We start from the raw sequence: 15,940 nt of genomic DNA, 5'->3' as shown, positions 1-15,940 counted from the left end.
ACGCGAAAATCGCAGGACCTTTTTGACCATGCTGTTCCTCCGCAAACTCAGGCGGATTTTGAAGGTCCTCGAATCAGCTTAACCTTTAGACAGTTGGCCTCGGCACATTCCAGAAAATCTAGCAGCCATCAGCTGCGACCTCTACCCCATCATAAAGTGAACCAGACCAAACGAGTGCTGATACTGTCTGACAGCAAAAACTGTAATTTTGACTGTTCTCAATTTCGTTCACCTGTCATAGCGTTCCGGGAAAACTTATTTTTCCTCCGCGACTTAAAGGAACACCGGGAATCGATTCAACAAGCCGACATTGTACTCATAAGTGCTGGCATAAACGATATCCAGAAAAACAGAGCGAGTGCCGTCCTGCTGCATAATCACATCAGAAGTTTCATAGAACAGTTCCCGCGCACTATGTTCTTATTCGATGCAGTCAGTCCACTATCGATACATGCTGACCGATTCAACACCCACAACGACATTATCCAGTACCTTAATGAACTCATGTTTAAGTGCTCCCTTCACCATGACAACTTCAGACTCTTCGACAACTCAAGTTTTAGTCTCGCTCACCTCGCTCGTGACGGTCTACATCTTAACTATATTGGACAGAGTGTATTATCAGATTGCTGGGTAAACTGTGTGCTCATTGGACTGGGGTTCAGGCGTGGACCCCTACCTCTACGTGAGCACTTTAAACGTATGATATCTTATCCAATCCCTGGCCACTTTGGCACCTGAGCACGACGTATTTTATATCTTAATGTCAAATTATCATGACAAAAATATCGAATCCTGAACAACTTTCCAGACTCGCGCTGAGTCGCAAACAATTTCACTAATCAAACAAACGTAACTTATTTGAACAAACTCTTACCATATTTTTTAAATTTTCCGTCATTTCAAATCAAAATTAGAAACTTAAATCAAATTCAAACTCAAGCACAAAGCACATAATACAACCAACTACTTAAACGAACTTTTCCCTTATCCAGATTCCCTACCTTCTCACCTTATCTATCACACCTTATCAGCAAAACGCGAAATAAACCCTGCTTGATAAATGATAATAGTCCACGTCCCTACATCATAACAATCATTTCATATTATCTAATTCCTAACCTCATGCCGTACTCAGACAACGACGACGCAATATTTACACGATATCTACACAGATATTTACACAGTACTCATTATACATACATCACACATTACTGTACATTTGACTCTGTACATTTGACTGATCTGTACATTTGACTCTGTACATTTGACTCTGAACATTCGACACATACATTACTGTACATATGGAAATTAGGCTCATGCACGGTGAGCTGCTGCCATCAAGTAATAGAAGAGAAGTTAAAGGTCAATCATAAAGGTAAAGGTGAAGTTTACTTAATTACTGTAGATAAGTCACGGTACTTTCTACACACAGGACTGAAAGTCTTCGTTAGAAGTATCTGACTAGGTCACGTTATTATTATCATATTTTGTATTAATAGTAAGTCTATACTCTCTTAAATATATCATAATATAACTATAATACTCACGAATATAATACATTATCTCATAGTTCTATGAACGAATCTCAGCGTTGCAACAAATGTAATACACGTATTCCTAAAGCACGTTCGTTCCTAATTTGCAGTCACTGCGACAAAATAAAACATATGAAATGCATGAAGTTATCTAAGTCTGAGGCAAAAATAATTGTAGATTCTGGCTCTGCCTGGATATGTTATGACTGTATTTCCAGCGCCTTACCAGTAAATGCATGCCCCTCGGCAAAGCCACCGAGACAAGGGCCCGTCATAGGTCCTAAATTTAAAGTTCAATGCACATGCTGTAATGGCTGGATTTACTCCCCCGCCAACCTGAAAACCTGCCACTGGTGCGAATCTAAAGTACATACCAAATGTCACTCCGACTTATTAGGATGCAGAAATTGCTGTGAAAATATGATCCCGGGATACTATGTACATTGCTATCAGCTATACTCATTACATACACATACTCACACCGGCGTAATCCACAATCCCTACGATCGCTATCAGTTGATTAACGAAATAGGAAATACAATTGACCAAGATCAGGAACTCGAATATTGGAATGAGATTTCTGATATTTTAGTTAGCTGCAATTACATGGAGCCGACAAATGTAAGTTCGTCAGGACCATGTGATCTTAAGATATTTACCTTAAACATACGGGGACTTCTTAAAAACGTAGACAAATTAAGAGAAGATATATTCACGTACTCGAAGTATGATGTCCTTTGTTTTAACGAGACAAATCTCTTGCAGGATAAGCTTCCTAATGGTATTAATGACCTAGTGCTTGAGGGATTTTATGAACCACTGTTACGAGATCCAATACGTAGTTCTGGTCGTGGTGGGGGTTTAGCAATTTATATCAATACGCGCGTATGCGAGTCTGAAAATATTGAAAAATTCTTTCCCCAAAACTTTGATGTGACAGACAAGAGTGGTGAATTCATGTTGGTAAAACTCCATAACTGCAAAGGCTTTAACAAAACAAAGATAATCGTCAATATATATCGGTCACCTGCATCAAAAAATCCTGATAATTTTAACAAACTCATTGACTCCCTATTACACGGCATGGAAAGGCACTCGAGAAAACATACTATATTAGTCGGTGATTTCAATGTAGATCTTACACATTATGATACTGACAAACATTGTCAAAATTTGATTGAAACTATGACAAAATACGGTTTCTTTCAGCTAGTCTCACGTCCCACACGTATCACTGATCACAGTGCCACTCTTATAGATCATGTTTACAGCAATAACGTACAACACACACACAGCTGCAATGTTCTTACTGTTGACCTGTCTGATCATCTAGCCACTCTTGTTACTATCTCACTTGGGCAATACAGCCACATTGCAGGGAGTAGAAACAAACGACACAGAGTCGACCATGGAATGAATATTGAAAAACGTATGTTTAACGAGTCGAACAACCTTAAATTTATAGAATTAATTGGATCCGAAATGTGGGAGGAAGTCACACGTGAAAATTGTGCTGATGAACAATATAACAAATTTATTGAAATATACGGTCAGCATTATGATGAGGCATACCCAGTGAAAACCAATCATGTGCGCCGCAAATTTGAAAGGCAGGACCCCAAACCTTTTATGCTACCCTGGCTTGAAATTGCATGTGCTCGTAAAAACAAATTATTCCATGCCAAAATAGTGGACCCAACGGAGGAAAACTACAAGGCTTACAAAAAGCATAAGGCATTCTGCGACAAGCACGTCAATAAGGCAAAAGACAAATACTACAAAACACAATTTGATAAGTATAAAGATTGTTCAAAGAAACAATGGCAGCTGATCAACACTCTACTTGGCAGAAAATCTAAATCTCATAACAAAATTAAACTCCAAAACGCCGACGGAAATATCATAAATAGTGACAGTGATGTAGCTGAGCACTTTAACTCTTACTTCTCCAACATTGCCACAAAAATCAAAGATGCGATCAGCGCGCGTACTGTATTCGATCCAGGGGGTTTTAAACATTACCTTAGCAGCCCAGCTTCGCAGTCTATGTTCGTAAGACCAACTACCGAAAGTGAAGTTGAACAAATTATTAGCAAGCTTAAGAATAAATCCACTCAAGACACTAAAATTGAACCCCTAAAAATTGTAAAAGACTGCCCCTCCTTCTGTAAAGTCTTGTCCATAATCATTAACACATCATTTAGTCAAGGTATCTTCCCATCATCTCTCAAAATAGCTAAAGTTATACCAATTCACAAAGGAGGCAGCAAATCCGACGCCACTAACTATCGACCCATATCTTTGCTGTGCACCTTTTCCAAATTGTATGAAAAACTTATGCATAATAGAGTAATGGACTTCCTTGACAAGAAAGGCTCGCTCTTTGAAGGGCAATATGGCTTCCGGCCAGGCCGATCCTGTGAGCATGCTCTTTTGGATGCTCAACACACGATTCTGAATTCCCTTGCCAAAAAGGAAGTTGCTCTATTACTCCTAGTCGACTTTAGTAAAGCTTTTGACGTTTTGTCTCATGATGTATTGATTGACAAACTCCAGCACTATGGAATCCGTGGGCAAGCTTTGCAATGGTTTAAATCCTACCTGAGCACACGTCAGCAATATGTATGTTTGAATGGTATTAAATCAGCTCTTAAACCTATTACATACGGAGTTCCACAGGGCAGTATTATGGGACCTTTGTTATTCCTAATCTACATCAATGATATGCCAAATATCAACAGTATGATAAAGTTTATACTCTACGCTGATGATGCAAACATCATAATAAAAGGAAAAAATGCAAACGATGTTATACAAAAATTCAACCAATTCTCCCACGAGTTTGTACGCTGGGTTGACTGTAATGGACTTGCACTTAATCTAAAAAAGACCTGCTATATGCTTTTCGGTGTTAGAAATACTGATAATACTCCAAATATTCATATTGCAGACACACAATTAGAACGTAAAAGGGAAGCACGGTTCCTTGGCGTTATAATGGATGATAAACTAACATGGTCTAAGCATATAGCAGCTGTTAGATCAAAAATGATGCGGTATGTAGGAATTATGTATAAAATAAAACGTCACCTATCGATTCAAATAAGGCTACAGATATATCAAAGTTTTGTTCAATCGCATTTAAACTTCTGTTCAATTGTATGGGGGTTTGCAGCAAAAAATCACATTGAATCACTCTTCTCACGACAAAAACAGGGTATCAGGGCAGTAATGCCAGGTCACATTAATTACTTTTACAAAGACGGTCGACTGCCAGAACACACAAAACAATTTTTCAATAACAATGGTATACTCACGGTGCACAGTGTTATTGTAAAAAACACACTAATTCTCATGCACCGAATCAAACATTTCCGCAGCTCAGTCCCTCAACAAATCTGTATGACTATCCCAGAAAATGCACCCACTGCAAACTCAGATCACGTGACTGCAGCATCCTGGTTAGCCGAGTACAACACCACACATTTCAGATCTTCGATGTTCTTCAAAGGACCTTTACTCTCAATTTATGCTGTAAATGCAAATGTAAGCACCCTACCCACACTTTTTTCCATAAACCTTTTTAAATCGGCTACAAAACGCATGCTCTTGAACCTGCAGAGTGAAAATGACGATGACACGTGGCCCAGTTTCTTATTACATAATATTCCAGGTCTAAGAAGGTCACAACGTGTCTGAAAGTTACTGGACACAACGGTCATTATATCAGTTTAGTGAATTAGTTAATTAGTTAATTAGTAAATCAGTTATTAGTCATATGGTTATTATTAAGTACTATATATTATATGATATTACAAAAATAAACTATGAATATATATCTGCACACAAAAAAACCAGAACAAACTGATCACAGACTAGCGGCAACTAATATTAATGGATAAGCCACACATCCTAAATTCCAGGTCCATATTTACACTGCCACATTCCCCACTATCACTATTTTCCTATCAGCACAAACCGTAATTAATTAATTTCAACAATCACACACACTACATATCCAAACTAATGACATGGCATAGCAATATCTACGATATCCTAAATCAGTCCCTAACAAACTTAGCGCGAGTCTGAAAGGCTGTTGGAAGCACAGAGTGCTCCATATTTTGTTTTAAATCACTAAACCTTTTTTTTCATTCTCATTTTCTTTTTTTAATAAATTTATTAACTGCGTGCAAATTTGTGTTTCAGATTTGATCTATTTATGATATATATTTATGATTATGTAATAAAGTTATTAATATTATATTCGTAAACATTGGCTGGCTTACAAACCAGTCCCCAAACAAACAAACAAACGATGTCTGGTCAGAGTGGTCACTGCTGCTACTCCAGCAAATTATCAGCCGTTAGTCAACTTTTGCATGTTCGCCGTGTGCCGATATATCTGGTAACGCAGCGGTGGCCTGTGATGGTGACTTTTGGTTACCTGCCCAGCCTTTAGCGTTATAAGCCCCTAACCAGCCAATGATATCGTGGCGATTAACCACCTACCACCTATTTACTCGTTAGCATCGGAAGTCGTTGAATTTGTTTTTATGTTTTTGTCCGCGAGAAAAGCTCAGGTGGCCCGATCAGTAAATGACTTTTTGTTAAACCAAGCTGAAGTCGTCGTGAAATCTGTGATATTCAAAATAAAAAGCGCTCTCAGGTCACACAACTTGTACTCTATTTGATCTGTTGTGGTTTTAATAGCTTAATATTTTATAGCTTAATAAGACACTGCCACCTGTAGATACTTGCTTCCAAACAAATACTATACGATTTAGACTGATGTTCCACTTTGCCAGTACTCTCCGTCGTCTTCTCGTTCCAGCTGTTTTCTTTCTTTCGGAAATGTCTCTACTTTCAATTTTAAGTAGACATGGCGACACGCAATTCCAGCTAAATATTATCCTAATTACATATGTGGTTGTGGTGGAATGGAGGACGTGTGATGTGCTCACTGCTCACATACCTCACGAGAAATGCTCATAACTCCACGCCATACACCAAACAATGCTCATAATTGGGACACAATTGAGCTCCCAACAAAGTGCACCAACATGAAACAAATCAATATCCTCTTGTTTTTTAATATAATCCGTGTATAACCTTTCCGTTAGCTGCACGTTAACCTCCGTTTATAGTTGTGTTTAACCTCGTTCCGCACTGCCCTCTCTCCTCACACCCTCCTCATGACAGCATCATGTGATAGCAACAAGCCTTGGCAACGCATTTACTCTGCAGCATCTACGGTGCGGGCTTATTTTAAACTTTACAAACCATTTCTTACCACGTTTATTCGAGCTAACTTCTGGAAAATGACCTGTCTGCAGGATTTTTAAAGATTACGTGATGAATATGATAACGCGTTATCATATTCATGCAGTGATACTGGAATCCTTTTTGATCAGTTACCATGTTGATATCAATTACACGATTTTTAACTATGGTTAAATCATGACGTTACCGGTTATAAGTAATCAGTTTGATCACAATGCTGGCAAGCATTACCGTCGCCCTTATATTCACAATACTATTTACCCCCTATACTAGTATATCCCCTTTATTGTTTTCCAGGCATTAAGACTCATCGAAAGTAGTTCAGCAGGTACCTATATTTAAGTTCAAAACATTCTAATTCAATGTTAAAGATGACAGGAATAAGAAATAGTTATGTGGAGGTTTTTAAGAAATTTGCGCAAAATACGCGCCAGCATGTTATACGAAATTAGGTAAAAAACCCAAAATCGCCATATTCAGGTGCCTTAAAAACCATGTTAAAATTGAGTAAGAGATCTGAAACTTTGCAGGGCGTCTAGACCTTGTCCAAATCGACTGTAAAAAAAATTTCATGTTTCAGGAGTATCGGGAAGTGGGTTTTCTGGAACCCCTGTTTTACAACAGATTGTCGTGAAGTATAGTATAGACGCTTTTGCAGTCAATTTGCAGTCAATTGTAGCCTACATTTAAGTGTCCGTAGATTCAAAAGTATAAAAGATACAGTCATTTCGAACCACAGGTTTTGAAGATAATTGTTTATACTTTAGTTTACATTATATCAAAAAATAATTTATCTTCATCATCATCACTTGATGACGTCATCAAATTAAGTGTTTTTAAAACTTGATTTTTGACAAAGTAACAACTTTTCAAATCGATTTTAAACCATTAAGGAGTAATTTTATTCAAAATCTGAGGACATTTTCATCTTAGATAATTGTTCAAGCATTCTGAAAATCTACCGGAAAAGTTTCTTACTTTGCTCCTTCATAAAGATATTCGCTATTGAAGTAAGTGCTTTTTTGAAGAATAATTTTATAAAAACACAAAAGTTGTGAATTAGTATTCTCTGGTGTTGGGCCATCCCTTGGGTTGTGGAGCTCAATTTTGCTTCCTAAAGGTCTAAATTGTGTTATAGGCTAGTTTTAAAGTTGAAATTCAAAAAGTTGCACACGTGGGGACACGCCCAATTTGATAGAAAATTGCTAAAATTACTGAAAATTGCTGTTTTCACCATTTTTATCAACTTTGGAGTCCCGTTGTGATCCAAGTTCTATATGAAATCTTCTGAAACTTTGCATGCTTATTAAACTATATATAAAATACTGCTATGCAAAAATTTACGGTGATTCAATATTGTATCCGCACGCAACGTCCGCTCAAAGTTTGCACGTGCGAAAGGTGAGAATTTTGCTCATTCGTGATTTCGAATAAATTCTGCTTTCCCACGATATTTAAATGGCATTATATATGAATTTAATGCCAACTTGAATGAGTAAAAAGTGCCATATTCAGTCAGGTAAAATTTCGAAATCGATGAAATTACCTCCTAATTATTAATATAAATATTAATGAAGTTATGAGTTTACATTTCGGCTTTGTAAATTATCCTGACATTATAATCAAAAAGAGATGATATTTGACCAAAACCCATAATCATGGGTAGAGTGTACCGCTGCCAGTGTCTCTCTTTTCCAAACAAAAGGAAATGATATTAATTTGAATAACCGTCCGAAAATGCAAATTGATACCGAGAATGAAATCGGTCGCTCGCTTTTTCCAATCAATAAGCTTTATATTATAATTCGTAAGCCGTGATCGAATGGAAAAAGCGAGCGACCGATTTCATTCTCGGTATCAATTTGCATTTTCGGACGGTTATTCAAATTAATATCATTTCCTTTTGTTTGGAAAAGAGAGACACTGGCAGCGGTACACTCTACCCATGATTATGGGTTTTGGTCAAATATCATATCTATAATGTGACAAGCTACTTTAGTGGAATATGTCTTGATATTGAACCCTTGTCTCGTAACCATGGTAATATTTGTTATCTGGCCCATTACCATGGTAATATTTGTTATCTGGCCCATTACCATAGTGATGTTTTCAGGCATGGTTGGCGATGGGAGCGGACAACTCGACTTTTCAGCTAGAGAAAGGTGAGGCGTACTTGAACTACTACTGTCTCACCATCCGAGAGACGAACACTATCCGTGTAATTCACGCAAACAAGGACGTCAAAAACATCATCCGCAAGGTACAGTGTTGTCCTAACCTTTCTTTCGACACCGCATAAAGTGTTGTCAAACCCATCATTTGATATGCGTCAGGCACAATTGGTGTGTACATGAAAATATAGTGTGGCCGAAAGCAGCGAGTTTAAATCTACATTTAAGCGAATTTTTACAGCTTCCTTCTTCTAAATACCCGTTCTGTCTTAGTACAGCCGTGACTAAGGACCTGTTGTCTCACACCATAAAGTTCTCACACTTTAATTCCCTTTAATGTTCTGACAGGTGATAAAATGCAACTGGCCGCCTGGAATAACTCATGAAGTGAGTTTTTAATGTGAAAATTGTACGCTTCAAGTTTCTACTTTTTATTAATGTGTTATAGCAGATTATAAGTAATACAGTTGGCAAATTCATCTGTTCATTAATTCTCCGATAATTATAATTATTCAAACTTCATATCAGTTTGATCCTCACAATAAGAATTACCTTTAAGAATGGTTAGGTAGGGTTGACAGGAGTTGATTTTACTCGTGCTTCTTTCTTCAGCTGGATGAAGGAGGATACTGGGAGTTGAAGTTAAAAGGGACGCCCTTCTGGAATTCATTTAACAGCGAATATGCTCTTAGAGTTCACCGATTAATATGTCTTATGATACAGGTACTCACTTTTCCAAATTGAATATTATGTCAATTTCAGTATCTTAAGTTTCTTACTGACTATGTAAACGTATAAGTATTCTTGTAGCACTATATAGATATTTTCTAGAAAACCAAATTTTAACAAAATCTTCTACAGGAACTATACGCGGGAGGATGGGAAATTATCATATCATCAGATCTATCCCGGGTAAGGGACCTCAGTACTTTCTTTCTAAAAAGACCAGCTATACCCATCAAGGACGCCGCTAACGTTCACATCTTCACTGTGACACTCAGCGGTGAGAACCTAATGTACCTGACCAATATCCCCAAATCAACGAAACACGAACTGATTAAAATACTCAACGAAAACTGGGGCAAGGGAGTTAAAAAGGTAACCGTGCGGTTCTGAGAGATTTGTATTTATTTTGCTGGTGTTAATTAATTGACTGTTTAAAGTTTATATCAGATTAATCTCCCATTTGAATGGTAACAGAAACATAAATTTCCAGCCTCAACGATCTTTGACAGAGATTATGAGCTGATTGAAATATCCACCCTGCAGGAAACATATTGTAAGTCTGGGATAGTGGTAGCGCTTGGTGGTAAACCTTGGCTGGACATCAAGAGCATGTCAGCAGCCGCCAGATCTCTTCTTCACAAGATGGTTAATTACCTGGGAATGGTCGGATGGGAACTTATCACCACTGCCAGAGTTAAAAACGCCAGAGACACCCTCTTTTTCATGAAGACTCGAACTGCTCCTGCTATAAACGACCTCGTTAGGAGCTTTTTCAGGTTGGAACTAGTTTACTTTGATAAGGGAGTAGTAAACTAACCTAGTACGTTTAACTTTTATAATAGTTTTTCCGCTGTGAAATTCCAATTATCCTATTCTAGTTTTCCATATTTCGTGCTGTCTTACGGTCAAATTTTGACGTGAACATTTCCTGTAGTTTAAGTATAAACGGGAAGGATAAGTTACGAGTCCTGCATTCCTCCATACCCTCAATAATCGACGACTTGAGAAAGATAATCACAGATTGGGAGGGGGAAATCATTTCCGAGGTAGGAAGCAGCTGTTCATACTACTTAAGTACGCTTGTAAAATGTGTTTTTAAATGTAACTGCTAGTGCTACTGCTTGTTACTCGACATGAATGGTACTGATGTTTAATATTGCAGAACTTGTACGTGTGTGAGCACTGAATGTGAGCTAGGCTGTTGTTGTGGTGGATCCATAGCGACTGGAAATTTCCAGAAAATCCTCTGATAGTAGTCATATTGATATCCGATGTTCTTACTTGCTTTGACAATACAGGTTTACAATGGCTGTCGATTCGTACCCGATAGTAGTACCATTGTTTTTAATCATGAGTACTTACAACCACACCTTTCTTAGTCGATAAAGAACGGAAGTCACGAGTTTGAGATAAAAGGGAATCCGTTTTGGTGTGAGAGTACTGAGGCGATCCAAACGCGATTCCTGATGATTAAGATTTTGGAGAACCTTCTAGAAAAAGGGTTTAGGGTACAAACAGCCATTAATCCCTCTTCAAGACTCATCAATAAAAGTCTAATGATATTTAGGTGAGTTATTTTGATCTTTTCAAAGTTTTAAGTATACTGTGTAATGTAGTTTGGTAGTTGCGGTGACGAAGTGAGAGTCTCCACTCAGTGTTTCAAAACAATTAGTTGTCGACGTTTCGGCAACACGCCTTTGTCATAGACAGGACGTTATAATAACTTACATAGCTCAATAAATGTAAAAGATTTGTAGTGTTGTAATTAGTTTTAAAATGATTGAATTCAAGAACAAGTAACTATGTACAAGTGACGATTAATTGTGCAAAGCTTTTTTTCGAATTACAAACTCTTTACAGGAAAGGTATACCTACACATTTGCAAGTTATTTGTATAAGTTTCGACGAAAACGACAGAATACGAATCATGAACGCCCCCGAAGATTTCAACAATTGTGTCAGATCGGTCATTATGGTGAGTTCAAAGTTGAAATTTTAAAATTAAATTCCGACCGTTTCTTTCATTCTCAATTTTCTGCTCGATTAATTTGTGCATTGGAGAAATACAGGGATGAATACAAATAGTCTATTCATGTAATGAATATTGCCAGAATTTTACGGATACGTCACCTAGATTCTTAACTTGACTAACCTCACTAAACCCGTTTTAGGAGCGATATGGTCAGCGAGGTATCATTAAGGAGTCCACATTCAGACGTGCTTTTGATTTCAAGATTAGAGGTCAGCCATGGAGTGGGAACAATGCTAACGATGGAATAGAGGCCCGAAGTATGCTCTGTCATCTTCTCCAAAAGGTAAAGATAAGACTTAAAGCCTTTACCGGGTATTTACTGGCTCCTGAGACCACAGAGAGAGGATTGCTGTGACTTAAAAAAGGTCTCGGATACCAATTCAACTGACAAAACCGTAAGTTTTGTCCAATTTATGTCCAAATAATGGAAATATTAATCAACGTGTTGCAGGTGAATATGAAGGGCTGGCGAGTAGTGTTATCTACTGATGCAACTAGCTGTGCAGTGAAGACAGACGACAGAAAGGACCATCCTCAGGCAAGTTGTCACATTTTGAAATGGTTAGACTGTACTTTTTCGACCCCCTCCTAAACAATCTCAACACTTTTCGTTTATCATCTTGCGTTTTACAACTACAAGATCAGTTGTATTATAATTAAATCATTTTACTAAACGATTATCCGAATAAGTGGAAGAGTTAGAATTTTACTCCTTCAGTTCTCACTGCAATCATCTGGATTAAACTTAATTTTTGAGATAATTCTTAAAGTATTCTCGTTACTACAACGATGTTAAACTTTTATGACTGTGATAATTAGGGGTACTTTGATATTATCCTACCATGATTATGTTAGACTAAAGGTGACTAAAGATCGGGTTAGAACTTCAGTTTGAAGGCTGGATCTAATCTATATCATCGTGATAGTGATTATCAAGTGCACTATAGATATTAGATAAGTATTATGTAATGCCAGATTTATTGTGCCGACAAAATTGTTCGGCGTAAATCTGTTCCGCGCACTGAATTGTACTCCTTTCTTTTGATAGATTTTATTTGTCTGTTCGTCTAGATAATGCTTAGATTGCGAATCAGTCGGCTAGGCTATCAAAATGTTACGGTCTAGAATTGAAGCTTGGGCTGCACCCACAATTATCCTCATCGATCATAAGTATATGGTCCCAGGAAGTCTTATGCTTATTAATAGATATTACTTGTCTAATCGTCTAAATAGAGCTTTAATTGCAGATCAGTCTGCAAAAGTATAACAGTCTAGAATTGAATCTTGAGTTGTATCTTCGTCCTTCACAAAGAGGGTATCGTGCTTAAAATCATCAACATTGTCTAGAAAATTAAACAGAATTATCAATGGTAGGTTTTATGTCCACTATTCCACTGAATACTAACGTCTTTCTTTTCAGGATGTTCAAAGTTGGTACCTTATGAAAACAGACATCGTGAACAGAGCGGTGGCAAAATGGAAAAACCCTGGCATCTCTAGGACAGCATCCTGAAAACACAGCTACGATCAGCTTAGCAGCCTGAAGAACTAAAATTCAACGTGTTACTTTAGGTCTAACTCTCATTCGATGCCATGACCATTTCTATTTGTTAACTCGCTTATCATTTCGGTTATGGAGATACCAATTTCGTGCCGCTGAATTTAAAGTGAAGAACGGAACGAAAGCTGTGTGTGTGGTATGGAACTTAACTGATCTGCTCATCTTAACCAAAATATTTGGGTAGCTGAATATTCGGATACCCGAGATCCCATTTGCTGTAGGAAGGAAATCATATTGCACATAACTTGTACAGTAAATATAATGGAGCTTTTGATCACAAATGACGGTTAATCGGTTGGGGAATGAACAAACGTATAAATTTGTGTTGATAACTTTTAATTTATATTCTTATAATTGAAATCGAAGTTTTCTTACATTTTTGAAAAAAGAACGGACAACAAACAACAATACACAATACAACTACTGCAGTCACGTTCATTAATATTTGATTTCAAGCATTTTATTGATATTTGGCACATGACAGAAGAAACGAAATGAAATTTAAAATGCAAAATTATGTGGAGTGAAATTTTACCTAACTCATAACTGCATGGGCCTTTTTGACCCAACGCGCACTTTTAGCCCAACGCGCACTACTTCGTAGCACTTGCCTTGCGGGCCAGAAAGAGGAAAGCGGCGCGCCCCCAAGAAAACCTTACCGGCTGGCGGGCTTTGCTCTATCCAAAGCCCTTGCGCTTGCAATGGCGCGCGCCCGCCTCACAGCGGTAAAAAGGGCTCTAGCCACCAACCCACCCAACAAGCGCGCCCGAAGTGGCCTGGCGCAAAGCACATGGTTAGGTGAAGGCGGGCTCGCTACAGGAGTGCTTTTTTAACAGCCGGTTGGAGACATTCCATTGTCCAAGCTGCACGTGACACAATTCAGCCAATAAGACATAAAAGGACAAAATCCGCAAAATTAAAGTTGTAACTTTTATTTGGGCTGAAATAAGATTTTTTGAAATAGCTCTCTATATAGCTCAAAACCTACGCTGTCCCAAATTTTGCTCCTGTAAAATGAAATAAATTTTGTTAGTTAGCTCCCTTTTTTATAAAGAAATAACTTTAGTTTCACGAGAGTACGAAGATTCTGTTGAAAACCGAAAGTAGATATTTATTTTATTTACGGAGATAGACCCTAACCGGTAAAGTTTCCTGAGGCTACTTCGAAAAATATAGATGAGTGACATCACATCTGTGAATGGGCCTTCGCGTACCAAGTTGAAGTGACACGCTTCTTTCCTTTGCCGCCTTCAGTGGGCGCGCGCACTACTGTTGTAGCGCAATGCGTTACTCTAAATCGGCGAGATGCGCTACTGTGCCGCACCGAGCTGAGATGAATTGACATCGTCAATTAAGCACTACTAGACTGCTGACTGCACAACGACTTTCGATCATAAGCGCTGTATCGTGGTTTTCGCCACAATATACTAGTGAAACGACAGTCCTGGTAGGTTATAAACCTACAAAACTACAATAGGGGTCACAACGTGATGCAATCAGTAATCATAATCATCAATCATGGTAAGATCAGCGAGAACAAAGAATGAATAACGAATAATGAAGTGAACATTATATTCAATATTACATAAAATGTCATTTTCTCTGTTCAAGACTAATTTCACTTTTTGCATATCCGTGAGAAAATCGGAATGATTAATCACTCCATTTACACTTAACCGTTATTTTTAATTTCAACTCGTTCTTTAGCTAGCCTAGCCCTGAACGAATATTCAAAACCTTAACCCTCTAATTAGGCCGTGCGCCATCGATCATAAGACGCGCGCGCTGACCATTGAATGGTTTTTAGCTCGTATTTCGGCCAGCACATTATTTCGGAAACAATCAAAAAGTTATAATACTTCCCATACAACAATTTTATTAAAATTTGGTCAGCTTACGTAATATAAACACTTATGTTTTACTGAACCTAAATTAGTTTGAGTAATTTCGATGGTAAGATGTAAGAATTTGAGTTATCAACGAATTTAAAGTTATTTTGTCATTTTTAGACCTCTGATCAAGGCCTCTAATCAAAGCCAATCTTGTAAATTTATAACCTACCAGGACGCGCGCCGAGATGGACTCGTCGACGGTCTTGTATATAATATACGGAACAAATATTTTACGAGTATCACCCGTTAAGGCCAATCTCTCCCAACTAATTTAGTGTTCCGTACACAGGAGGTGCTAAGTGCAAAGAAACTGCTGCTCACAGTGAGCAGCAGTGAGCAGCAGTGAGCAGCAGTTAGTAGCAGTGAGCAGCAGTGAGCATCAGTGAGCAGCAGTGAGCAGCAGTGAGCAGCATTGAGCAGCAGTTTCTTTGCACTTAGCCCCTCCTGTGCGTAGTTAAGCATAATTGGAAGGTTCTGACAAATTTTCAGAATGATTCATATTCAAGAATTGAACCGAAGATATGACAAAATAATACGACAAAAATTAACGAATTTTATCAAAATACGCGACTTTTACAGCTAATTTTGCTCCAAAAGCCGCGCACCATCAAATATGGCACCTAGGCGAAACTCAATGATCATTCCATAATATAAAATTATGACAAATTTGGTACTGTGAAAATTCTTACAGTCTCCAGAAAACAATCGTACAAAAATTTTGAAAATCCGAGCAAGTT

The 15,940-nt window shown here is 37.9% G+C and overlaps 1 protein-coding gene across 13 annotated transcripts in view; it reads left to right on the top strand.

Annotated features, from left to right (window-relative positions):
- LOC134817972 (uncharacterized) overlaps window positions 1-13,671 on the top strand; it is a 30,639-nt gene extending 16,968 nt beyond the window's left edge. For 9 of the 13 annotated variants that reach the window (XM_063827367.1, XM_063827369.1, XM_063827370.1 and 6 more), the window contains exons 2-12: window positions 8,935-9,081; window positions 9,341-9,379; window positions 9,605-9,715; window positions 9,854-10,090; window positions 10,262-10,494; window positions 10,653-10,764; window positions 11,098-11,285; window positions 11,579-11,693; window positions 11,890-12,033; window positions 12,202-12,288; window positions 13,171-13,671. In XM_063827367.1, coding sequence (XP_063683437.1) covers window positions 8,935-9,081; window positions 9,341-9,379; window positions 9,605-9,715; window positions 9,854-10,090; window positions 10,262-10,494; window positions 10,653-10,764; window positions 11,098-11,285; window positions 11,579-11,693; window positions 11,890-12,033; window positions 12,202-12,288; window positions 13,171-13,263 — 1,506 coding nt within the window. In that variant the 3' untranslated portion in view covers window positions 13,264-13,671. Of the gene's footprint in view, window positions 1-6,659; window positions 6,794-7,118; window positions 7,150-7,401; window positions 7,561-7,754; window positions 7,832-8,934; window positions 9,082-9,340; window positions 9,380-9,604; window positions 9,716-9,853; window positions 10,091-10,261; window positions 10,495-10,652; window positions 10,765-11,097; window positions 11,286-11,578; window positions 11,694-11,889; window positions 12,034-12,201; window positions 12,289-13,170 lie in introns of those variants that run through there. The other 4 variants (XM_063827375.1, XM_063827374.1, XM_063827376.1 and 1 more) reach the window with 4 other exon arrangements.
- Window positions 13,672-15,940: the final 2,269 nt, after the last annotated feature.

The sequence above is a fragment of the Bolinopsis microptera genome, chromosome 7 (assembly GCF_026151205.1).
Source record: "Bolinopsis microptera isolate Bmic1 chromosome 7, MBARI_Bmic_1.0, whole genome shotgun sequence".
Taxonomy (NCBI): Eukaryota; Metazoa; Ctenophora; class Tentaculata; order Lobata; family Bolinopsidae; genus Bolinopsis; species Bolinopsis microptera.
This window is presented reverse-complemented; position numbering and strand designations above follow the sequence as displayed.